This window comes from Brachionichthys hirsutus, chromosome 16 (assembly GCF_040956055.1).
Source record: "Brachionichthys hirsutus isolate HB-005 chromosome 16, CSIRO-AGI_Bhir_v1, whole genome shotgun sequence".
Classification (NCBI taxonomy): Eukaryota; Metazoa; Chordata; class Actinopteri; order Lophiiformes; family Brachionichthyidae; genus Brachionichthys; species Brachionichthys hirsutus.
The window spans coordinates 8,077,650-8,104,189 of NC_090912.1; the positions used below are offsets into that span (position 1 = coordinate 8,077,650).

The window sequence follows — 26,540 nt, forward strand, 5'->3', positions numbered from 1 at the left end:
CATCTTAGCAAGAAGATGCACATTCTAACAGAAGGAGGAGTCGAGAGAAAGTAGGTAAGTTGTTTTCCGAGGGAGGAGCACAGAATCTATCCAACTGGCGGGATTAGGAGAATCGGAGTGACATGAGGAGGACCTAACGGCTGGAGTGTCCTCATGGACTGGAGGACCTGGCAGCTCGGAGAGACTCGATAGGCACGATTCTGACGCCAGGGCCTTCACGTCTTCCTCAGTGGAGGCACTGACGGACCCCACACCTCCACACAGACTAACAAAGACTTCACGCAGGCGCCATGGGGACAGTGAATAAACTTTGCGTGTCCAGCTTCCAGACTTTCTTGTGTCCAGCTCTGAAGCCGCTTGAAGAACCTCCAGGTAAGGTCACATTTGGGGGCAGCTTTAAAATGCGCCACTGTGGCCCCGATGGCTTCTCTGATTGATCACATATTAACTGATCTCTCTGTGGCATTTTAAAGCTTTATACTTTCAAATGACTTCTCATGTTTGGTGACCAGGGGGGGGCGTGTGTGACCTGTTGAATGTCTGTTTGTGTGTCCAAAAACGCATGGCTCAACCACAGATGATGACAGTCAGATAGGAATAAAGTCAGTGTCTCATGGCTAAGGAGGCTCTCGGTAAATACAAGTTAAAGCTCTGAGTACATACACACACATGCACATAGAAACACACACACATAAATCTTAATGAGCGAACACACGGTGCTTTCCTTCTACAAGTAGATGGGTGAACAGGTACGGGCTTAATGTCACCAGCTGTCACAGTGTTCCCACAATTGTCCTTCCACAACAGGGATTAGTAACCAGGTCTGAATTGCGATGCGGTGGATTTGGGTCGTGGCGGATTAAGCTTTGGAATTCTTCTGCCTTGCACAGGGTTGTATGCACATTCCCATTCCCATTGGGAATGTTTGAAAGACTCTTTGACAGGACTGAAGCTCTTCGCTGGGTTTTTCGGTTCTGGTAAATCAGCTGACGAGCTGATTGTGTAGCAAAAGGGAAGCGATTACTGTCTCAGTCATTTCACAACATGTGAATCAGCTTCGTGAACCGATGTGATTGTGTGTGTGTGTGTGTGTGTGGGGGGGGGGGGGGGGGGTGATCACGGGGGGAGGTGGAGGTCATGCATTACTGCTACATGTTTACAATGTGTTGTCTCGTATGTGACTTAATGTGATCAGTATAATATAAAACGAAATGTTGTGCAATCCTATTGTTCTGTCGGCATGCAATTATGTTGTGGAATTCCATCTAATGTGGAAATGCCCTCCACTGAAATAAAGTTTGACAGTCGTCAGCGATTGGGTGGTGCTCCTTCTGGAGTTAGTGCTTCTGTTTTTCTTTTTTCTTCCACGAGTCATGCTCGTGATTCACGTGTGACTCAGCTAATGCTTGTCCAACAAGGTCTTATGAGGAGAATATTGAATTTCTTCCCAGAATGTAAGCAAATGCTTGTTGACATGAGCTACTCGGGGGGGCGGGGACGTGCAAACATGAGTGAGGATCTTAAAATACTGGTTGACACCATGTTGACTTTACTTTTCCCTCAAGTCAGAATTTTTTTAGCAGCTTGGATGAGGTGGCTCGGACATCTATTTGGGATGCCTCCTGGACGCCTCCCTGGGGAGGTGTTCAGGTCAGGGCACGTCCCACCGGTAGGAGACCACGGGGGAAGACCCAGGACACGCTGGAGAGACTATGTCTCTCGGCTGGCCTGGGAACGCCTCGGGTTCCCCCCCCGGTGGAGCTGGAAGAAGTGGCCGGGGAGAGGGAAGTCTGGGCTTCCCTGCTTAGGCTGCTGCCCCCGCGACCCGACCCCGGATAAGAGGCTGAAAATGGATGGATGGATGGATGTTTCATTAATATCAGTGTATCGCTGTTGGGTTTCATGCATGAACTAGATCGGTTTGGCCTCTAGGGGCAGCGCAATCATTATTACCGGTAGTTTAGAAGTTAGTCACTAAACGCACACTTTCAGTAATGGTGGATTCTTCTGGATCTATAGATCCGTAGCTTTTGAAGATACAACAAATCCGTTTGTCCACTACTAATTCCACAGCGTCTTGGTGAAGGTCAGCAGAAACAGAACCTCTTTTGTAATAAGAGAGATATCATTGAAAGTGTGCAAAAATAAAATTGTTTTGTTGTAAAAATTCACCCAGATTTCAACTGGATCTGTCTCCTCAGGTATTAAAGAGAGAACAAATCCGTCGACATGCTCCGATGGGGAATTGTCTCAGCTATAAGATGACGCTTGTTAGAAATCTCTGTCTCAAACATTAAATGTAAAGTAGGCCCAAAACGCATGTGTACCACAATTTCTTGAAAAATCCTGATAATATATGCAATCTGGATACGAAATTTTGAAGCTCCATTTATTGCAATGTTAATGAAGATTTCAAAGTGATCCAGACTCCAGGATCTCTTCTGGATCATCACCAAAATGTAATCTATTCCTGGTAACATTCCCAACATTTCGTGAAAGTTTCATCAAGATCTGTCTGTAACGTTTTTGAGTTTTGATTCTGAGGTGACGAAAGCACGCTGATTAAAAGGCTAAATTGATTGGTCAGCTCATTTGCACTCGTGTATGAAAGAAGATCGTGATGTCAGCATCTTATTGGACAGATTTTACGTCCTCACCTATTTGCAGTGAGACAGCGCTGTATTCTGCTGATAAAACCCAGCTTGACATATTTTGCATATCAAATGAAAGGCAAAAAATATCTTTCAAAGAGGAGCGCGTGGGAATCCAAACAGACCCAGCTAAAAATCCACATGGTCCTGTAAGCCACACAATATCTCTCTGGTGCCATGAGCGGATAAAATAACATGAAATAAAAACAGGAGGTGGAAAGTATTTTTGCGGCTACCCCTGGTAGTTGTAGCGCAGTGTTCATCCTGTCGTTTTAATATAAATGTAAATAAACACAGGGACTTCATCAAGCTTTTGTGTCTGCATACAAAAAAAAAACCCCTCAGATGAGCAGCAGGGGTTTTATTTTCTCATTCCCTAAGACTTATGCATAATTAATTATGGATGAGCAAGTGCTTTGTCAGCCTGTAGTTTAAGACAGCGATAGCGGCATGATTATCTCAGTTGCAGAAGTGTAGTGCGGTGCAGATATGTGCGACTGTCCTATTTCACACACTCGACATTTCACATTTCAGTATCTCCCTAAAACTGTCACAGCTCCTGACACCACTATTTCTCCATGCACATCCGTGCGACTGTCGGTAAGTATTTCTGTCGGATTCTGTCTGGATTAGAACGTAAAGCCGATTATTTTTGCTGCTCAGGATAAAAGGAGAACCTTTTTTTTAAAATTAAAATTAACCTTTTTGTTTGCAGTTGCAAAGTGATTGGCCACCCATATTTTTTGCCTCACATCCATATTAGAAAAGCAGCAGAAGTGAATGTCAGTAATTTGTAGGTGGGGGTCACCACAGCCTCTCCCCCTGCCTGGAAAATTATAGGATGGATTGAAAGGTCTAATTGCCTCTTACTGCTTCTGTATTCATTGAGTCATTCACGGAGCAACGGAACCCCTTTCTGTCATGCAATGCAGCAATCATCCCTCGTTTTTCATGGCTGGTGTTTTCTTGGTTCAAACAGGTGGCTAAAAATAAATGTCCAATTTCTCTTTACATCTCTTTTTCTTTCTCCAGAAAGAATTGCATGTTAAGAGTCAAAGATTCGGAAACAACAAGCGTTTAATCTTGCAGTGACCCTAAAGCTATACAAACAATGTGTTTGCATGAAGCTGAAAATATAAAGCATCTGAATGGAGACAGTTGTTTGGATCATTTCTGTTTTAATAGCGTGTGCCTCATTTATGGAATTTGGTTAGAGCTTAATTTAGCATTTGAAAAACGGACACCTTCTCTAAAACTTACAAACGGGGGAAACAAAAAGTTTCATTCCCCTTCCCGGAGCCCAGCTATTTCTACATTTTTGCTGAAATCTGTTCAACTATTTTAGAGTCATCCTGCTGAGTAACACACACACATAACACAAGCACACAAATCCCGTGAATTACATTTTTTTCTGACAGGCAATTACTTCTGATGGCTTTTCGTCTGATTAAATATTATTATCTCACAAAGAACAATTACAGCTTTTCATCAAAACGTCGGGAACCGTGACTCATTGTTATTAAAATCTGGATGATAATACGGAGCCTTGTGGTTTCTGGAATAGTATTGCAAGTTGTGCAATTAGTTATAGGCAATACATGACACAGCTGATACTTTAAAAAAAAACACTGGAGGGAGCACACACTGTACTGATCAATGCCATTTTGACTAAACCCTGAACGACCAGTAACTGTTTATCAGAGGTATCATTAGGGACTGAAAAGAAATCACCTTTTTATCATCACTTATGATTTCCACAGTGGTGGATCTGTATCCATTTTTCCATCTAGACTTAAACAAGTAAGGTCAAATAAACATGATAATAAAATGATCAATTGTTTTGTAATTGTCGAGAAGCGTGAAATTGGAAAAAAAAAGTTTCAAACTTCATGACTTGAAACGGCAGAGCTGCATCAATGAAGCAGGAATGTCTCCGTCTCAATGAAAAGAATAATCAGCTGCATGCTTAAACATGTAAAGAACGAACCCCTCCCTTCCGCTTCGCAGCGGTGTGACGCTGCAGAGAGCAGCGTGTTGATGATCTTTTAATTTAAAGCTCAAATTGGCACTCTGCTTTCATTTGATGTGGCCCTTTAGCACAGACTTGCAGCACAGCAGTGCTTGAGGGCCTGGATGAACTCTTTAGAGAATGGAAACTTTGTGAGCGGGCTTCACTTCACACAGGGCCCATTGTCAGTCGCTGAGTCGGACAGCACAACTCATCCATTCATGGGTCTCAGCTTGAAGAAGAGCCCCTCGAATGAAGTGGATATGCAGACTCGGGGCCCAATAAGCCTTTAATGATGCAAAGCTATTTACAAAAATAAAAATAACCAATGCACGCTTTTGTCTGTGAATGTGGTCAAAGTCATGTTGTTTTTGTTTTAACTACTTAAATGAGAAAAGCGTCGACTCACAGTTTTTGATTCCTGCTGATTTGATTGCATAACTGAGTGAAATGCATCCTGACATGCAGCATTTTCCACGTTTGTCATACTATGACACCAGAAAGGATTCGAGCAGCGGAAAGGCAAACAGGGGGGGGTGTTACTCTGAATGCGCTGAGTGCAGCATTCCTCTCGGCCGTCTGTGTTCATCAGCTGACGGGAACAGGCATGGCATTTTCTTCCTGTCTCACAGCAACACGCTGGAACAGGTGCGACTCGAGCAGCAGGTCTGAACATTTAGTAGTTCCTCTGTCTGCCCTTACGCAAAGTCTCCCTGCTGCAAGAAAGAGAAGCCAACACACCTTTGATCACAGGCAGCAGCATCAGCGGCGAGAACTGCTGTCACACGGTGGGAGGACAGTTCTCCTCCGTAGATGAATGTGAGAAATATAAAGGAGCTGCCTGTTGTTGTCACGAGGAAAACAACACTGGTGACCCACTTTCCCCTCAGGAGATCAGCGTGAACACTGGTGGAGGGCATGCTGGGCAGGTCTTCGTACCTGGAAGCTCTGCAGGCCAGAGCTGCATCGCATTTCTGTTGGAGTTGATGATGCCGGCGCTCCCTTTAACCGCCGGAAGAGGATGCTGTCTAAAGTCCATGCACAAGGCCCTCTCTAGCGTGCTACGTTCAGTGACTCCTCTCACCGAGACGCAGCACAGGAGGCCATTCCTGCCTGTGGCCGAGTGTCAGACACTGTGAGACAGGAACCTGACTCGACTGAAACACCGTTCAGCCCCAGCATGTTCAGTAATAATACATAAACACGGCCCGTTTAAACTGTCAGTGAATAGAAAAGTATATAAAATGCCATAACATGTAGGTTAATAGTGTTAATGATTGTTTTTTTTGGTAATGATATTAGACCCATGGGAATAAGGGGGGGGGGGGGGGGGTTATTGGTGAATGCTCAACAGGTGATCGACATGATCTGGAGAGAGAGAGAGAGAGAGAGAAGAAGAAAGAAACATGTTGGTTACGCAGGCGGCAAGCGAGTCTCCACGCCGCCGCCACGACTGGAGACTTAAACCGGATATGGAGCAACTCTTTAAAGAATAAGAGTCTGCCGAAACTATAAACCGATGCGGCTCAAAATAAAGTCGGAGGACTATATTGTTGAGGACTTTATTTCATGCTCATCTTGCAGATACAATTTTGCCTGAATGTATTTGCATTAGACTTTGAATAAGTTTATTTTATTTCTAAATGCAATGCTACTTATTATCATCATCATCATCATCAAAATCTTAATAAATATATTGGCGAAGATGAATCAATGTCACTCGCAGTCATGTAACTCCATGATCAAGTGTCCATGCAATGTCATGTGGACGTAATTACACACTACGTTACTTATATTAGTACGGTCCTGATTTTAACACAATGTCCACCTTCTTTTAAAATGCAAAGCACAAATCGAATATGTATCTTATGTAAAACAGCTAGACGCATAGTTTCTAAAATCCGAAAACGCATATTAACCTCGCTATGAAATGATATTTTTTATTATTATATTATTTTGAAAACCATGACCGGAAGCGCGTTTTGTTTTCTGAAGTTTGGTTAAAGTCCTCCAAACCGAACCAAACCACTCCCTGCTGATCCGGAGCCACCCTTTTACTCGTCGACGTAACGAAACCGGAGCGCGTTCGTTAACAGAAACCTTTCCGGAGGTCAATAATAACAGTTCGTACCGGTACCGGGTCGCCGTCGTGTCGTTCGGTATCCGCCCGAAACTTGTTGAACTCTGACCCGCCAAGAAGACAAGCATGGTGCTCAAATCTGAAGACGGCGTCGGTGAGTGGGATAATCCGGATCCTTTTTATTCTTTCTTAGATCATGTAAACCTTTTAATTGAACACATCTACGGTCGAGGTTAACCCCAAAGCCTGAATTATGGGTTTGGGTTAATATGCCGCGTTTCTAAAGGCAAACCAACCGTGTCTGGTTTAACTCAGGATGTGTTGACGCTGTAGTGTCAGGAGGTGAAGCCTGAACGGACTAGTCAAAGATCAGACGCGCCTGGTTAGTCTAGTTATGTTACCTTTATGTATTATAACCCGTTCCTTCATTATCCGACCTGGCTTTGAACAGGCTGTTATTTAAAATGGTTATAAAGCGTATAGTTATTACTTTGCTTTGTTACTATGGGTTGTGTACTTTATTTGGTGTCACACAGAAACCTTTTTTTTTTTTTTGTGGCTCAACATGTCTTCCTGTTTTTAGCTCTTGAAGCCTGGAAGAGGTTTTTTTTTTTTTTTTTTTTACTTGCGTCACAATTAATCGTGAATATCTTAAACGTCTGGCTGACTTGTCCTGTTGTGCGTTACTGTCTTCTTTGTTCTGCTGATGGGGAGAGCCACTTGTTGCACTGTTGAGGCCCCAGTGATCTGAGGCCGGTCGGCACACAGCTTGCATTGTGTTACAGGATTGATGCTCTTTGTGTTCATCAGAGGTGCCACTAGTGCTTTTCTAATGGACCCTCGTCCAGAGCAACATGCCCTGCACTAATGCCTAGTGGGTTGGTCGCCGCCCCCCTCCCAGAATGATATTTTAGCCTTTTTTATGCATTGATTGCAGCCCATGCAGTTCTGAATAGTTGTTGTTATGAAGCATTTTATGTGTGTGTACTCGACTTCAGAGTTTGGGTGTTGTCGGTGTCATGTTTTGGTAGCTTGGCAACACACACAGTTTGGTCACATTGTTGACATTTTTCAGGTGGCATCATCGCCAGTCAGAGGAAGAAGTAGAAAATCACTAACAGGAAAGCACCTTAGTTCCCACAACCGGATCCAGGATTGTTTAGTTACATTTAACGAAACACTTTCAGAAAAAAAATCTCATCAGTCCATGACATTTAATGATTTATTTTAATCACAAAAGAAAACCTGATTTGTTTTGTTTTGTATTCCATTTTATAAATTTCAAACGATTGCTATTTTTTTATGTTTTTGAGAATGAGTTGAGGATTTGCCACCACAGAAACGTTGTCAAAGATAAGCAGAGCAGTGTACAAGTGCTGGCATGCATAGGTCGGCTAAACATGCATGCCAAGTGTCAGAATTTATAGAACAATGCTTTAAAGAAAGCCATTTTATGTTTTCCCACAGGATGGGCGGGTTTAGCTGCGACTTTCTCTCCTCCCCGGAGAACGGCTCGCAAACAGGAAGTGGAGAGTTTCACATGATGCCTGACAGAAAGTGACGTTACTGAGTTTGTGTATGAGCTTTTCGCTTTGCTGCCGAAAAAGAAGCAGAGGAAGGAATAGACAGACAAAGAGGAGAAAGATTGGTAGCTTCCGTAGCTCTCTGTGTGTGTGAGGATGTTGATAGTAACGAAGCCCTGATAAGAATCAAGGCCAACAAGCATCACAGAACAAAAGCATTCATTTTGGCTAGAAATAGCACATCCGCTTTTGAGGGAAAGCATTGAGAAGCCCCCTCTTTGGCCTTTCAAAACAATTAGTGTTGATAAATTGCAATAAATTATTCCAATAATTCCGATTATTGAAGAAATCTGATATTCCGTGGTGGTTCATGCGAGTCTTTGTGCAGCTGCGGGATGTTTATGTTGTGGAGTCATCTGTGTGTTTGCTTTACACTGAAGCTGTGTGCCGAGGCATGCAGAGCGAGCGATATGTTCTCTCCATCCCGTTCCCACCCAGTCACATCCTGTGGTTCCAGCATTCCTTTGCAGCAGCCGTAACACAGCTAGAAGATGAACTGAACTGTTAGAAAAAGGTCATGTCCTTTGTGCTCTTTGTTGTTGTTTGGACAAGCTTCCCCAAAAAGATGGATGATGTGATTTTTGCTAAATCCTTAAAAATACTACTTGCTTTAAGGCTTCTAACAATTCTTCAAATGGAACGACCTTTGTAACCTGTAATAAGTACACATTAGTTTATTATCAAGTGGTCATGTGCCAAAACGGTTGCTGTAGCAACCATTGACTCCATACCTATTTATGGATTTTAGGCCATTCATTCCTTTGTTCCCCAGGGAAAAAAAACTGAAGTCTGGAGACAGTGTTTGATCTTTTATCTGTGTGTGCGTGTGTGTTTTTTATTAGCTGATAGAAAAATACTATTGGTCGAATTAGAAGAGAGTTTTTATTTCCACAAACATTTAGAGAAGTTTGAGAAAAGAAGCTATTTAATTCAACACTTTCCAGCCTCCATGTCAGAATGACCCTGCTAACACACGCGGGTCCAGGCCTGGGCTCGTCACAGGAAGCTCTGTCGCGGTGGGACTGCACGGCCAACGCAACAGAGGGCTTCATGTTGACTCATAAGCGCACGCAGACATGAGGCAAGTGTATATTCATGCTGACAAAACGGGCGGCTCCAGAGGAATGCTGGGAAGCCTTGGCAGCGTTGAGGCATGCATCATCCGTATTAATATTCTCATGTGCCAACACACGATTGTGTTCATAACAGACTGCATTGTTAAGCTGGGAGAGATATAGCGTGACTCGTCTACTTATCAGCAGAGTGAAGAACCAGGCTCCAGGTGCTGCCTCATTAGAACATTTCATGCTGGAATCTCTGACTTTACCACGAGACTAAGAACTTATGTTCATCACTCTTTGCCTATGTGTGACTTTTCTTGGTGTCTATAGTCACTGCAGAGAGTTTCTAATATTAGCTTCATGTGACTTTTCAATAATCTAACCATCAGAAGGAAGCCATTATGTTTTCTCTGTTGGTTCCTGGCCGAGTCATGTGATAAAGCATCTTGACCCTAAAAGCCCGTTAATGCTTTTTACGTTTATGTAGCAGGTCCGTTCATTATGGGTATGACTCGTATGCTATAATATCGTCACATGACACAAATTAAGTCTGTATTTTAAAATACTTGAAAAGGTGATCTGAAAAAGATGTTTGTAATTTCCAAGCCTGTTTGAGAGGAGGAGGAGGCATTGATGGGGTTGACCACTGGGTGGAGCCTCCTTGTTAATGGAAGGGACAGAAAAATAGAGAGAGAGAGAACAAGTAAAGAGAAGGGGATGGAGTGAGATGGTGAGTAAGGCTCCTTCCCGAAATGGACTGTTAGTGTGCCAGGAGCAGTCTGGGAGCTGCTAACTGTGCTGCACAGTTAAGAGAAGCTCAGCGATGTCCTGAGTGGAGGAGCAGGCTCCTTCACACCATGTGGATGTCCAGCTTCCCTGCGTTAAGCCACAGAAGCTGACAGGAAAGGGGAATACTCGGTTCTTTTTTTATTATTTTTATTTTATATATGTGTGGAGAGACGTAAGGTAAAGTAGGACAAACCAGAGGAGCTGTCTGTAAAGACGAACGCCCTGGCACTCTGGGAGGATTTCTCACACAGGTTGGTGCTTCAGCTTGTTCCTGATCGTGTGCGTATTTAAGTGAATTTCTTGTCTTTGTTACTTCTTATTTATAGCTGTGCATAGCTCGGTCAGTTGTCATCGACTGTATTCACTCCAAACCACAGTATTAAAGACTGACTGAGTGAAGCTGAGCTGTCCTGTCATTCCCCAGTCTGGTTTGTTGTGATGTGGTTACTGCTGGTGACTAGTAGCCAACGTACTAACACGAAAAGGATGGAGGGCTGGAGCTGTCATGTCAAGTGCATCCGAGTAAGAGAAGGGGAGTTGATATCTGAACAAGAAAAGCTTCGTTGCATTGCCTGTAGAGATTTATTTCTACGTTGTATCACAGTTGTACAAAACGACGTGTCAGAAGACTGCGGCAACCGGTAGGTCAAGGTTGAGCCTGGGCACGAGTGAATCCAAGGATGCTGAAGTCGGCCGTCCTCATGCCGGGCCTGGCTGCGGAATGTCCTGAGAGGCCAGTTGCGGACACAAAGAAAGAGCTGTGGGTCGTCCCACTGCCTCTGTCGTCCTGCCGCTTGGTGTCCCACGTCTCCCTGGGTGAACACAGGGGCTCATAGTTCCCGGCCACCTCCTCCTACCACCAGGTTGGGTGTTTTGTGTCTTTTTGACCTATAACTGCAGGTCCATTTCAAGTGGTGGCAGTTATGGATCTGAAGGTCAAAGTTCTTTTTTGGCTAGTGCCCACATTAAAGGCAGGCATTCCTTCATGTGCCGAGCTGGGCTTCGTCCTCCTTTAGAAGCTGAAGGAGTGTGTGTGTGTAAATGTGCCGTTTCAAAATGTATGTGGGCGAGTCCCCTCAGGATTTCCTTAATGAGATTCTGTCTTGCATCAAAGATCAGTGGATGAGTTATATATACCTTTTTTTTAAATCATGTTTTTCTGTTCCAGAAGCAAACAGCAGTTAAGCTCTGAAAGCTTGGGGCCATTTTAATAGATGCTGATGTACATGTTTGTGTTTTTTGCCCTCCCCAGCTCAAATAATCAATATTTTGTATGGGTGTCTTTGGCGCTGAGAGCATTAGATCTCATTGTGAAGTAGACTGCTTCTTGTTACAGCTGACACTCTTATTGGTTTAGGCTAGAGCCGCATCGATTAGTGCCCGCAGGGACCTTTGGGGGTGGAGGGCATATTTGAGCGAGTGGACTGTCCGTATAACTCACAAAGACTGTACAGCTCCAACAATGGCTGAAAGGAACGGGGGGAGGGCATTTAGGCTGGAAAGAAGTGACAGCAGAAAGAAAGTCAGACTTAATGGATCATGTGTTTGAGGATGTCGACGTTTTATTCCAGAAAAATAATCTGGATAAGAAACAACAGAAGAAGTCAGCCATGGATGACAGTAACTTTACAATGGAATCATGTATATGTATAAATATATGTAGTTGATGAAATGGATGTGCATTTCTATGCATATTCCAATAAGAAAATTGTTGTCAAGATCTGAGTTTCCAGCCAGGGTACAATGTCTCAGACAAATTGGAGAAATTCCTTTCAAAGGTGGAGTCTGTGATCTGAAGACAGTTTTGTTTCCTTTTGAGTGCCGAGTTGTCAAATACGATTCGTCAATCAGTTCATGGAGACTGAAAAATCGAATTTATCCCATATGCAATGCGTTGCTTTACATGGATTTCTTCATGGCCTCAGCGTCTTGGACTCGTCACCTCCATCGTTACGTCTGCTTTAACTTTGGTTCTTGGGCAAAGTCTGATCTTTCTTCACTGTACTTGATGACTGCAAAGATTTAAACCGATTTAATTTACAAGACTTTCGCATCATCTCTACTGAAAGAAAACATGTGACCTCTTTCACACTAAACTATTGTTTCACTGTTTAGTGGGGATTGTAAATATAGATTTGTGACAATACTAGATATCCGCGAGCGGTGTCACTATGGGCATCTGAGAAGAGGAGCTGATTTAGCAAATCTTTTTTTTTCTATGTGCACTAAGAGGAAATCCCTAAATTGTGTCACCTCTGCTGAGACGAGAGGCAGAGCTCCACCGAGCACTCAGAATTTTAATTTCCTTATTTTCCAAGGAGGGTTCTTCAATGATCTGGGTGGAAATGAGACATCTGCCGCTCCTGCTCTGATGGCAATCAGGATGTGCTGAGGGAGACGGAGCTATTAATGGGAGCTCCCTCGATGTCACCTCCCTGATGCACGCCGCTGAGCCAGCCCTCTTTTAAAATGTGCTTCACCCATCTACAATCTAGGGGCTCTGCCAATGCTATTAACCGCAAAAAGAGTAACATCAACAGTCACAATAGTGATTTGTTTTGCTGGGGTGGCTCAGTTGGTTGGGCCTTCTTCTGGGAAGCGGGAGAGTCCATCGGTTCAAGTCCCAGCCCAGACGGAATGAGGAATGTGTGCTGGTGGCTGGAGAGAGGCGAGTTTTACCGACACTTGCAACCGAGGTGTCCTTATTTATTTATTTATTTTTATTTATTTATTTATTTAAATAAAGGTGTCCTTGAGCGTATTGTAGGATTTTCTCAGGGAACATGTTGGTTGATTTTTATGTCGAATAACGATGAAGGCCAGGGCGTGATGGGACAAAGATCAGATTATGCTGGCCTGGATTTGGTAAAGGAGATAAACCTGTGGAATTTGTCCTTATTTGATCTCCCTTTGCACGTTTCCAAAAATCTTTCCTTTACCCTGGTTTGGCTACTCATTCCAGTAAAATACTTATTGCTGTACTTAAGTTAGACTGAAGTCAAAGGACATTTGCCGGTTTCAGATGTGAAACATTTAATGGTGATAATCTTGTGTTTTTTCTGGGTGATTCTCTCCACTATGTACATTCAGCAGATATTTTTACAGTGATGTAGTAGATTTAGTCTGAACAGTGCTGGTGAGGTACTGTTTGTAGTTTAAACAAATAGGAAGTTCCCAGGCTCTGGAAATGTGCAAGACATATGGTGGTGGGGGGGGGGCTGCATTCCAGTCCATGTGAATGACTGCATGCCTCCATGTCCACATGATTCCCATGAATTACCTGTTTCCACCAGCGCCTCCTGGAGTGAGCGCTAGACGACCCATGTTTCCTTTCAACCTGTGGAATTATCTCCATGCAAATTCTGCCCAATCAGATTGCTGCATGCCCACTGTCCTGTTCAGTGTGGCATGGCCCTTCAGCTTCCTGTGGCTGCCCTGCCGAACAGAACTCCACAAATGTGATTATTGGACTTCCTGCTTTAAGCTGCTTCTCGCTCTCTCGCGCTCGCATGTTTGTGAACGCATGGCCTTCTTTGTAATGTGAGATGAGCGCAACAAGTTTGGCGATGGGCTCATCAAATGCAGGAGCATGGATGTTCATCATTTTCTTTGCAAGAGTTATTTTGATCGGCGCCATTTGGAAAGATGGGCCCTGGGTAGGGCAAGAGCTAACCAGATTTTCAGGCTCATCTGGCATGGTGCTGCAATACCTTTCAGTGTTTTGCCTGAAACAGGAAGTTGTTGTAACTTGACTATCCATGGCCGTACCGGCTTGAGGGTGCCCTGCACGTTTCGCATCTTTAATTACTTGTGTGATCAAAGCCGTTTTGTTTGTGTTTCTAAGGAAGTTACTTCATAAGGTTTTTGACAAATTTTGATAACGAGCATAACGAGGGGAACATTTTATTCGATTTTGATGCTTGGTACAGATTGCATACATTTTAACTCTGAATCTGTCTGTCTGTGAGATGTTATCTGCGAGAGGTTAAGCTTAAGAACGCTGCTCCACAGCACCTCCGTGGTGCAGTTGAGCAAGGTGAATGTTATTTCTGTGCATTGATACATACCTTATGGGATAGATATATCCAGTATAGCGGTCCATCATGTTCTGGGAGTCTTTTCAAGCGTGTCTCTTATCTCTTCTCGTTTTAGTGCCAGACGACCTCTCCCCAGAAGAGCAGCAGGAGCTGGAGAATATCCGCCGGCGCAAACAGGAGCTGCTGGAGGACATTCAGGTAACGCAAAATATGGGGATGTTGAAATGCTGTGCAAAAGCCCCACAGACAGTCAGTGTTTAAACATGTTTGTCTGCAAAAAAAAAACAAAGTTCAGTGAATCAGTTCAAAATGTAATTGTTGTTTCAGGATTTCATATTGAAATCATACCAAACAGAATATAGGAGCTCCATTTCCTCTGCAAACAAATACTTTAGTTGCAAGACATTTTACAATTGTCACACTGACTGGAAAAGGCTATCTCTGAAGTAAATGTTTGTTGGATTGTGTTAAACTTGATACCACAGCCAGCTCCTCTTGATAATATGAAATGATCCTTCCCCCAACATGAGCAGGCTTGACGGTTCGAGGCTTCAGGGGGGAGAAGGATTTTAGTATTTGTTTCCCTCCCTTTGACTTCAGCTAAAGCTGGAGCAGCTTTGCTTTTTGCTTAAACGTTTAGCTTTAATCCAGTTGTACATATTTCTCTTTTCCCAGGAGTACTTAAAACGTATCACCCCGTGTGGAATCTGAAATATTTCCTGTCTCGTTGTTTCTTCCTGAGAAAGCCAATTCTGCTAAAGGTTAGATGTGTCAACAGAATCCTCGATCTATGGTTTCAAGTTATTTATTTTGGTAATTTCTGTTAAAATGTTAGCTTTGAAAATAACACCTGAATAGACAAAAGAAAAGACATGAAGTAGAAACGCTCTTTTAAGGAGAATCCTCGTATAACCGGTTCAATAGCCCGCATTAACTGCTTTCTAAAGAGAGCCAGGATTCAAAGCAGCTCAACTGAATTTCACTGAAGTGGTTTGTTTGATTTCTGTTCGTGGCTTATAATAATAGTCTGGATTGTTGCCTTGACCCAGAGCCTGGAGCGCAGCGAATGTTCCGGTTTGATGATCAGATCTGTCCTTCTGTAACTACCTCCATAAGCTAATGACAGACGTGACAGTCTCATGTCCTGGAGGAGCGTTGGCCTCCAAATATTCCTGTGGGTAATAAAAATGGAGGCTGGGTCCAACACCCTTTCTTTTAAGAGACCGCCATTGCTGACCTTCCCCCCTCCCTCTCTGGCCTCCGCTCGACCCACCCATCCTCCTCAACTCCTGTCTGCACTGACTCCTCTCCTCCTCTTGGACTCCCACACGATCCTCTCTCTACTGGTGTCTTTGTTTTTGGCAACAAAGCATCTGAAGAATGTGTTTGTGAATGCCTTGAAAAACACGGGTGTTCCCTTCGCGGTTTGGCCTGTATTGATTTGGTATTTCACTAATATTAATACTAAATGAGCCGTTGTCACTGCAGCTGGATAAAAGGGAAGAGGTTCAATGATCACAGCCCTCACTAGTTACGTTGACTAGCTGTATGTAAGCTGGCATCACTCGTGAGGCATGTCTGGATTGATCGACTAAATCTACTTCTAAAGCTATTAAGCGATAAAAAAACAATAAGAGGATTGTCTAGAAGAGCTAATATGAGATATTGAGAATTATGTTTTTAGATTGAATGAACTGAGGAGAATTGGTTGAGCAGCGCCTGAAGAGCTAATAGCTTGAGTTTTTGAGTATTTTCTGCTCATTTTTTGGACAAACATATTTTAATGCTCTAATTTTTTCATTCAGCAGGGGCATCGCTTTCCTCTGACCCAAATTGCCTAGATTGGATTTGGTTGCGCAGGTCACACTATTCCACCAGGATGGGGACAGATTAATTATTTTCTCACATCATGCATTTGACATTTTAATCCTTATTCGTTTGTCTTCTCTTCAGCGGTTGAAGGATGAGATAGCAGAAGTAACAAGTGAGATCGAGAACCTGGGCTCCACTGAGGAGAGGTAAGAACATTCGTCCCGGCCCTGCTCATCTGCTCGCACACGTTTTCCACTCTGCCTTGCCTGAATTGACTTGATGTTTGCCATCTATCAACTTGGCAAATGAAGCTCTCAATTATTCACGTTGGACGTCCGAGACAGGTCATGCCGTCACACAAATGCATGCCGCTAATTGGCTTTGCTTTTTAAGGTAGTTTAAATGTTTCATCAGGTAACCCCCCCCCCCCCCCCATATGAACCACCTCATTGAATAATGCAGTGGGTGTTTCGGCAAAAGCAGACTGGATGGTCCCGAGGCAGGGAGTGCTGCATTTGATCTACTCGACTGGATAGGGAGGCCAATCAGCTACCAAATAATCATGGAGCACTTTCTCCTGGATTTAACAGCCATTAAAGTTTCCTGTTATCCTTTTATTGAGCCAAGTCCACGATGAAACAAAACCAAAGGAATGCTGGTGTGAGTTGATCAGGCGTAACCATAGCAACGGCGGGCACTGGGAGTGCACTTTGACCCCTGAGGCCTGAGAATTGCTGGGTGATGAAGAGATTCCAAGTTCTACAAAATAATGGAAGGGATGCTTTAGAAATTAATACAAGTTATTTTAATAATTTCAGCCTTCAATTAATTCATTTCATTCTGGTGTCTAAAACATGCATTTATTTTTGATTTACTGACTTGTCTGTGATTCTATAAAATGCAGATTTCATTTAATTTTTCCTTCGACAGTGACATGCTCACATTAGGATAAAACTAACAGCCCTCAATCTGATGTTCCAGGAAAAACATGCAAAGAAACAAACAGGTGGCCATGGGCCGAAAGAAATTCAACATGGATCCCAAAAAGGTAATGTGACTGGAACTGCTGGGACTTGTCTCACGCTTGTATTTGCAGGATTTAAGATGGGGCCTTGTCTTCTGTTTTAGGGGATCCAGTTCCTGATCGAGAATGACTTGCTGAAGAATACCAGCGACGACATTTCCCAATTCCTCTACAAGGGCGAGGGCCTCAACAAAACGGCTATTGGAGATTATCTTGGAGAAAGGTCGGGAGGAGGATTGACTCGGTGTTTTCTCTGCTATCTCACCGCGTCCATATTGTACTCCAAGTCTCTCATCCATTCTGTTGAACCAAGCGTCCGATAGCAAATGTATACTTTCCATAGCTTGAGTTTCCTCTTGGTCAGACACACACCTCTCCTTTCCCACACACATTTCTTTGGTCCCACATTTATGTCAGTCATTCAAGACGGTGTCTGTCGCTCCATCTGTCCGTCTGTCTTTGGTTTTGTTACTCGCTGATGAGTCGTGTGATCAATGAGTGCACGACGGCACAGTTTTAAACCTTCTTTCACACCATCTTCTGGCTGTCTTTGTTAGTCATCACATAGTACACGATATACTATGGGATGTACTGTATGCATGTAGTATGGTATGCCAGGCAGAGACTAAAGGCTATACAGTGTTCAGTCAGGGCGTGGCCCGGAGGTAGAATAAGGACGTGGCGCCCAGGAATGCTCCCCATTGGATTACCAGCCGTCTTTGACTGTCGGTGCTCCTGCAGCTCTTGCAGCTCCTGCTTATGGCTCTGGAAGGGGGGGGGGGGGGGGGGGCTCAGTGGTGACTGGATATGACTCAGCCCTGTGAGAGCTGTCTAGAGCCTTCCCATGATCCCACAGGATGGATCATTCACCCATCAGACCAAGATCACAGCCCAGCCCGAGTCCTCACTGTTGGTCGGGTCTGCTGTTTTTGGCTCCGCTGCATCCGTCCATGTGTTTTTGTTCCTCTCACTGTTCTGATGGTGCTGGAGAATGTCAAGTAAACGCTCTCTCAAAATGCCTTGTATTCCCTGGCCTTTTGTTAAAGGTAATTGAATATAGAGTTTTGGTCCAGGGCACCAACTAATTAGTAGATCAATAATCCTAATCAATAATCATCCATCCCTCCACTCAGCTCCACTAAGGAGGAGGCCGTCTCTTTCTTGGCCTGACAGGAACCAAACACAAATGTTTTTGAGTTGCAGCCCTAACATTTCTACACATTCTTTTCGTCATGGCTGTGCAGACTATTCTAAAAGGCTTACCGGTAAGAATTCTGCCATGTTTTGTTTCCTACAGGGATGATTTCAATATCGAAGTCCTCCATGCCTTTGTGGAGCTTCATGAGTTCACAGACCTCAACCTGGTCCAGGCCCTCAGGTAAGACGGCATCATGTGGTCATCACCTGATCCTCATAGCTGCGATACAGGTCGTTGTTTGTTTGTTTTTGTCTCAAAGCTATCGTGCAAATTGCACCGCTTCACGGCGGCGTCTGTTGCTGATTTGTGAGGCGTGTCCCCCCCCCAACAGACAGTTCCTGTGGAGCTTCCGTTTACCAGGAGAAGCTCAGAAGATCGACCGGATGATGGAAGCGTTCGCTCAGCGCTACTGTAAATGCAACCCTGGCGTTTTCCAGTCCACAGGTGAGCACCATCGTGCCATGCGGCAGCGCGGTGGAGAGTGCATGTTCTCCCCGTGTCTGGGTGGGCTCTCCCCGGGTTCTCCGGCTTCCTACCACCACCAAAAACATCCAACTTAGGTCCAGGTCATTATTGCAACTAACTAACTTACCTGCTGCAATAAATATTACAAAACAAGTCTTGTTTAGTTCAGACTTGTTACTGCATTTAGTTTATTTTTATTGATTACTTTTCGTAGTTCTTGACTCGAGTTCAAATTGTTGCCATTTGTCAGCAACATATTTTAACATCGATGTTTATTCATTTATAATGATATAAACTATTACCTTCCTTTTCCATATTACCGAGATCTACTTGCATGTCAGTGGAACTGCTCTCCACTTTATTGAGCAGACACGAGGTCTGCCGAAGGGAACGGCGTGATGGACCACAGTCGGGCCTTTTGGGCAGTAATGGACGAAGCCCATTGCCTCTAACATGGATGTGAATAATGCATAGGAGTTCTCAGCAGGCCGGATAAAGTGCTGCTTTGTCAGCTGTGCGCTGTCCACATTGTCTTTTAGCAAACACACACACACATCAGTGAGTGCGTCCAGAAACACACAAGCACACTTTGCTGTCCGCACGCCACCTTTCGCCCCTCTCGGTTTGTTCTGCGCTTCTCTAAGTGCCGTCCTTTCAGCTCGGCTGCTTCACGTTCGCGTTTAACTGCCACATTGATTCCTGACAGGCGGCTGTGTGATTAACAGCACTGCCAGCTTTTGCCATTTCATGAAGTTCACCCCTCTTTTATGATGATGCTGTGTTGCAGACACCTGTTACATCCTGTCATTCGCCATCATCATGCTTAACACGAGCCTCCACAACCCGAATGTAAAGGACAAGCCTACAGTCGAGCGATTCATCTCGATGAACAGAGGAATCAATGATGGCGGCGATTTACCCGAAGACCTCCTCAGGGTCAGGATGGTTCTAAAAACACACCTGTGGCTCCTCTTATTTCCCTCCCGAGTGATTCTTCTGTGATTCTCCTTCCCTGTCCTTGTTTCAAATCTGTTTACTTAATTCCTTTTATTGTAGAATTTGTACGAGAGCATCAAGAATGAGCCCTTCAAAATCCCCGAGGATGACGGCAATGACCTCACACACACGTTCTTTAACCCCGACAGAGAGGGCTGGCTGCTGAAACTGGGTGAGTGACTCTGAAAAGCAAACGCACACTCTTACTGCGACAGGAATTGTCATAATAATGTTATGTTGTGTTGGTTTTTCAAAGAATCCCAATCTACAAAGTGCTAACCAACAACCTCCCCAGAGGTGTGTGTGTGTGTTCTGTGAGCACGTGCAGATAGGTGTGTTCACACTTGACCCGAAACATCAAAGGACTTCTCTTCCCGCCTTAATGCATTATGAATGTGGCTTTGAGATCGGACTAACCATCCTTGGAAGCCTTTAAATTATTGAAGGCTGTTCATATTCACACTGTGACACTAATATTCATTTTTATAACGTGTAAATCTACTTTTTGCACATTTACATGTTAAATGTATGCTTTGATCCACTTGGAGATTTGACGTTTATAAAAAAAATGGCCAGCATAAAATATGTTTTTTTTAGTATAAAGGGTGTATCCTGGTGTTTCCTTCCTTTTTTCTTCTTCTTTTTCCGATCGGATTTTTTACCAGTGTTTTGTGACGGGTTCATAATCGGTGTACAGGCAGAAAGACACAACCCTGGAGCCTGAATTCTTTATCCTGTGTTTTCTGGGATTTCTCTGTTGTACAGATTCACAAAAATATTGTCCCAAAAAAAAAAAAAAACGCGAATACAAAAGCTGAATTGCTGTGAATCTTTACAACCAAGCACACGAAAGGAGTGAAGAATTTCTGTTCCTCCAAATATTACTGGGAAGAAGGAAATGGACCCAGCTGGAGGGGATTTTTATGCAGTGCTTTACAGTTGAGCGCCCCCTTGTGGGTGGATGTAATAACGGATGTGTGAAATATAATAGTATTTTTTTTAATTATTTGATAGAATTTGAACCTTTTGAGCTGTAAAGCAGTGCATCAAACCTCCCCTGGAAACCGATTAACACGACTATGGTGCAATGATTCCTTATTTAATTTGATTTTTTTTTGTTTTCTTCTTTTTTTTGTTTGTTTGTTCCCATGATTTTGGCTGTTGTCTTTCCTCAGGAGGTATGTACACCTGCTCTTCCCAAATGCTAGCTCATCTCTCCGCTCTCAGGTGCTTTTGGTGGTCGGCCATGCTTTTGTTCTTTCTCATTTTTTGTATACGTTCACGCAGGGTAGTTTTATTTGGGGGGGGGAGATTTCTTTCCATTCAGATGTTTGTCTGTTCAGTCTCTCATTGCGCCGGTAGTTTGTCTGCATTCTGTCGTTCACTGTTGGCGGTTGACCGATGGTCATTGGGTTGATTCCGACTGCTTTGTGACCCGGCTACTGATCACTGTGAACTTCTCTCTCTATATGCTGTGGTGGTCACTCGGGTCCTTTTTTTTTGTTCTTGGAAGCTGCATTATACCTTCATTCTATACAATGACCACCAAAAAAAGGACTTTTGTTTGTGCCTCTCCAAAGTTCCGATGTGCTTATTGGCTCGTTTATTTTCATTTATTATCATTATCATAGCTCTGTGGCTGTATAGAAAGGGAATACTGCACCTTTTCAACAATGTGGCTCTGCTCTTACCATTGTCTACTGTACGCGTATCTGAAGGGTAACGGTGTGGCTGCGGCGGTGGAGCTGGACCGGACTGGGCCTGACTGTGGGAGACGAGTGTGGGCAGAGGAGTGGGCCGGTGCCATGCATGATTTATATAAACCAACAGTGCACATGCTCAGGAGTTCAACTTGTGTATTGTTGCAACTGAAGCGGATTCAATCCGAAATGTTCTGGTGCAATAATCTGTTGATTGTATGTGATAAACGTCCAGTTGCTAATTTCCATGTGATGAATCGGAGGATTCATGAAGCTTCCTGCAACGGCACATGATTTGTAAGGAACCCTGCTCCCACGTAACCTCTGCCCACCCGGCCTCCCGTCGTCCCGTGCTGCACGGGTACCTCCCTCCGCTCGGCTCCACTCCAGCCAACATTCTTGCACAAGGAGGAGGCAATCTCTTTCTTGGCCTGACGGGAAGTGACATGAACCAATCACAACCCCCCCCAGCCCAATCAGACCGCAGGCCGTCAGCTGTGTAACTCTGCCATCGCGTCTGTGTTCTGTGTTTGTCTGCTGTCGTAATGTGGCGCTCTGCTCTCGATCTGTCGAACAAAGCTATAGATGATAGCCAACATAGACCGAGGTGTTTGACCTATCGTGTGTCTGCGATATGATGGGAGATCATATACAGCTCTAATGCCGTTATATGACCATGCAAGTGTGTTCCATATATCGATACAGAAGTACCTTCAAAGCCTAGATGGGCGTGATGGTGGGGCTTCTTTCTAACATTGGTGGTGGGACGGGCCGGTGCTAGACGAGGAATCCCAGTCTGAGATGCCTGGTCAGGCCCAGCATGGAGCCAGGCATCCCATCGTCTCAGGGCGAGAGCCTGCCATCAGGTTTCCCCTCGCAGGAAGTAGAGGTGACAAACGGGGTCAAAGATCAGCAACCGGTCAACAAGTACAGATTTAACCAGAGAGCCCCCGCTGGGCATGGAACGGAAGTTAATCCTGTGCCACTCAAAAGTTTCCGTCGTCAGCCCTGTTGCATTGTGGTCTACGTTTACAACAGTCCTGTTGAGTGGAAACCACACAAAGCAGGAGTTTATTCATTCACAAATGCGTTAAAGGAGACGAAAGCTTTCACTTCATTCTGATAAATGAAAGTGAAACTTTGTATTTAGATTTTAAAATAAATAAGAGCAGACAATTACGATTCGATGGTGGATCTGGGTGAATGGTGGGATGTCCTCTGGAGCCGTCACCTGTCTGTGTGCTCGTACAGCCGTCTGTCTGTCTGCTGCTCGACCCGGTGCTTTGGTGCTCTTTCCGCTTGCTTTCCGTCTTGCCGTACTTGTCTAAGAGCGGCTGTTTATTCCACAGGGGGGCGAGTTAAGACCTGGAAGAGGAGGTGGTTCATCCTCACGGACAACTGTCTCTACTACTTTGAGTACACCACTGTGAGTACAATTTAGTTTCTCACAGTTAAGTTTCTCTTGCTCTACTCCTCCTTTAGTTCGTTGTCTGCAGCGCTCTTGTTTTCTTTTCTGTCTAGGACAAGGAGCCGAGAGGAATCATCCCACTGGAGAACCTAAGTATTAAAGAGGTTGAGGATAAGAAGCCTGTAAGTTTAGCTCCCTCTGCTGGTTCATTCTGGGATTACAGCAAAACTGGAGGCAATATTTAAAAAATCTGACAACTGGGATTATTTCAGATGAATCTTCTCACTTAAGTAATTCAAGGAATTTTAATAGTAATGCTGTTTTGCAGTCAGTTGTATCTATATTAATATTGACCATTTTCACCCGTAGTCTCATCCTCAGTGTTTTATATAACACAAGCAGAATTAACCTTTTTTTTTTTGGCTATAGTGGAGTCATCACATTTGCTTTATTTCTCTGCAGAACTCCTTTGAGCTTTTCATCCCGGACAACAAAGACCAGGTGATAAAAGCGTGCAAGACCGAGGCTGACGGCCGCGTTGTGGAGGGCAACCACACCTTCTACCGCATCTCCGCCCCCACTGCTGAGGAGAAAGACGAATGGATGAACAGTATTAAGTAAATGTTTCCTTTCTTGCTTTTGACGTGGATGATGACGAGCGTCACACGATGTCTAACGGATACCGTACAGACTGCGAGTTTACAAAGTGTTGCTTCTTGGGTGACTTCTGGAGTCCCAGCTGTTCGGATTTCTTAGCAAATTGGCAGCTGCGATGGATCAGAGATTGCGGTAGACTCGGTGCGAGTCTAAAAATGTGTCATGACTCCATTGACATTTGACTGTTACTTCTTTTCGCTCCCTCCACGCCGCTTCTTCATCTGAACACGGTTGTCGAGCAGGATCTTTGTTCCCAGTCGTGCTCAGTAATGAAGTCATCTGGTGATTGGGCACGTTTGTGGTTACAGAAGGCAAAAATAAAAGTGCTGACACATTTACATAGAGATGTTACAGAAATGAAAAGGGGTAGACTTTGGCCTACTTTCATGCACACAGCGCTCCATTGCACATTTATTATTATCCTTCTCGCTCACTCCCATTTTCCCATCTGGTGTTTCCACAGAGCCGCCATTAGCAGGGACCCTTTTTACGAGATGCTGGCAGCCCGGAAGAAGAAGGTGTCATCCATGAAGAGGCACTAGAGTGGCTCGGCGGTCCTGATGTTGCACTTGATGGAGCAGGGGGTCGGGGGGGGGGGGGGGGGGGGGGGATCTGCCTGCCCTGTCTGGCCCGGTGCAGAAGCCATGGTTGAAGTCTGCCTCGGACCTCTCCAGGGCTTTTCTCTGGCATGTATACTAGCTGTGGCTTTGCTACTTTGCAGGCCAGAAAAACAGGAAGCATGCTGGGAATTGCAGATAAGTCAGGTCCTCCTCTAATCTCCTGTCTGGATGTCTCTTTCTCAGCCGTGTATGTGCTTCTCTTTCCGTGAGGCTGAACCGGAATCTCTCCATTCAACGGTAGAATTCCCTCTAAAGACGCTTTAAAAAAATCAAAATACATGCATGTCCTCATGGAGCCCACCGCAGGATGCATCATTTAAACTCAGCAGGTCTGACTGTTGCACCCCAACCAGAAAATATTCTGAAGTAAAGACTTTCCTGACGTGCTTTATTATGTTATGGTTAAACGTGTCTATTTTTACAGCCTTTACGGATTCCTACATTTAGTTTTGTTGGCTTTCGTCAGCAGGAGCGATGACGCTGGGCCGAGGGACTGTCCTGCTGTTAGCGGGTTTTTATAGAAAAGGAAAAAATGTATGTGTGTGTATAAAAAAATTAACTTGCCACTCAGGAGATTGTTACAATGTTCCTGTTGACGACACAACAGCCATGTTTCATCAGTGTCCCAGACTAAACCGGGTTTTTGCTCATTGGGATTGTCAAGCTGCAGGATGGGGGACGTTCTGCACCTCAAAGGATCAGCTTGTCCAAACTGGATGTCACTGTTCATTCCAGGAATGGCCTTTGTTTGGGATTGGGGGGGGGGGGGGGGGTTGGAAATGCCACAATTCTTCTCCTGCCCTCTCTCCCACAAGAACACGTTCTTTTCTTATGTCATAAAAAAAAGTTATTTAATTGTTGGATGTGGTTTGTGCCTGGCGCTGTAGATGAAATGTGGTTAGAGAAGCTGCTGGTTAGCGACAGTCATTTTGTTTTTCTGTCTGAACATTTTTTTTATTTTTTATGAACTGTTAATGTACATTTTTTTTCTAGAGGCTTTCCTCCTCGATGGTAACCAAATCAAGCGCCATTTTCATCATCCTGCCCAACCTCAGTGATCACACAGTCCTTTACCCTTTTGTATGAACAAGACACAATATTTAACGTGTTGTTGGAGAGGCTTTAATCAACTTGTGATTCATCAAAGCGACACCTGGAGCAGAATGGGTTCGCCCATTTCCGGGTCCAAAGTGAGAAACGATGCTTGTGTGAGGAATGTACTGCCATGAAGCGAAAGACAGCGGGACGAGGGCCGCCATGCTGTGGCACTGGGAAATATAAACTGCATCGAGGTCGAGTTTTATGCCATCCTCATTTTCTCTTCCTTGATTTTCCTGATTCTCTTTCTCTCTGCTCATGAATCCTTGGAAAAAAATGCAAAAACAATCACATCTAAATATATTGTTTAATTTATCGGAGTTGTACATAAACTGTATATTTGGTATTTTTGTCTACACTTTAGTTTGTTGCGAGTGGTGGCATTTACTTTGGTTATTCTGCTCAGTAATATTTCGTTTATAATTCTACCATTAACATTTAATCAAGCTGAAATAAAGATGGATTTGTCAACTCTGGCTGTGAACACGTGTGTATGTGGCGGTAGCACAATGTCGCCTGCAGGTGGCAGCATACCATAAGGCCTGAAGCTCGGCGCCTCGAACAACAAAGTTTAATTTTGTTTGGGTTTCTATTTTTCTCATTCAAAGGTCAACACTTTTTCTATCTTGCTAAACCAAGCAGAGGTTAAATTATTGATCATCTGCAGCTTGAAAACATTTCATTTCAGGGAAATGGCAATATTCACAAGCGAGTCGGTGATGTTAAATGATGCCTGTAAAAGAAATCAATAGAAATGACTCTCAATGCTGGTATGCAAGAAACAGTTGGGCGTGATTGTAGAAATACAAACTCCAGATGTGAAATGATGCCTGACTCTGATCGCATGAGTTGCAATAAAGAACTGTGAAAAGGAAATCCTCTCCCACCTTGTTCGGGATTTGTAGTTTTCTACTCCCACAGTTGCTTTAAACATTGATGAGGGATGAACAACTGGGCTGCAGCGGTCGCCATGCAGACAGCATCTTGAAAATGATTTAACTTGTGCTTTTTTTCACAGCTGTTTTTAAACACTGTTTCTATTAAAAGATTGTTGCACGCATTTTTTTTGGCGCAGATTTTGTGCATGTGCAGATGGCAGCTGATGAGCGGAAACGAATCAGTTGAAAATGTCAGAAGGAAGGGCTGCAGCTGCAAGCCGTGGAGTCCCGTGGGTCGTGACAGCAGGAAGACCGACGGTGAAACGTGCCGCTTGAGTTCTCGAGTGTGCATCAAAAGAAGTAGAAGAAAAAAAAAAAAAAAAACATGGCCAACCATCTTTCAAGAGCTTTCTGATCTGGCTGAGATTAAAGGCTTTCAGCTAAACCAAAAAAAGACCCAATTCACGGCTAAATG

At 44.1% G+C, this 26,540-nt stretch overlaps 1 protein-coding gene across 3 annotated transcripts; it reads left to right on the plus strand.

Moving 5' to 3' along the window:
- The first annotated feature begins 290 nt into the window (after positions 1 to 290).
- On the plus strand, positions 291 to 24,036 carry cyth1a (cytohesin 1a). Of its 3 annotated transcripts, XM_068750446.1 has the most exons (14): positions 291 to 372; positions 11,537 to 11,548; positions 14,325 to 14,407; positions 16,163 to 16,227; positions 17,003 to 17,069; positions 17,150 to 17,268; positions 18,343 to 18,423; positions 18,575 to 18,687; positions 19,496 to 19,644; positions 19,765 to 19,876; positions 22,754 to 22,830; positions 22,926 to 22,994; positions 23,275 to 23,429; positions 23,933 to 24,036. In XM_068750446.1, the coding sequence occupies exons 1-14, from the start codon at positions 291 to 293 to the stop codon at positions 24,009 to 24,011; spliced, it is 1,263 nt and encodes a 420-aa protein (XP_068606547.1). In that variant the 3' UTR covers positions 24,012 to 24,036. The 3 variants fall into 3 exon arrangements, with proteins under 3 accessions (XP_068606547.1, XP_068606546.1, XP_068606548.1); XM_068750445.1 differs by lacking the exon at positions 11,537 to 11,548; XM_068750447.1 differs by lacking the exons at positions 291 to 372; positions 11,537 to 11,548 and adding an exon at positions 6,772 to 6,893.
- The last annotated feature ends 2,504 nt before the right edge of the window (positions 24,037 to 26,540 follow it).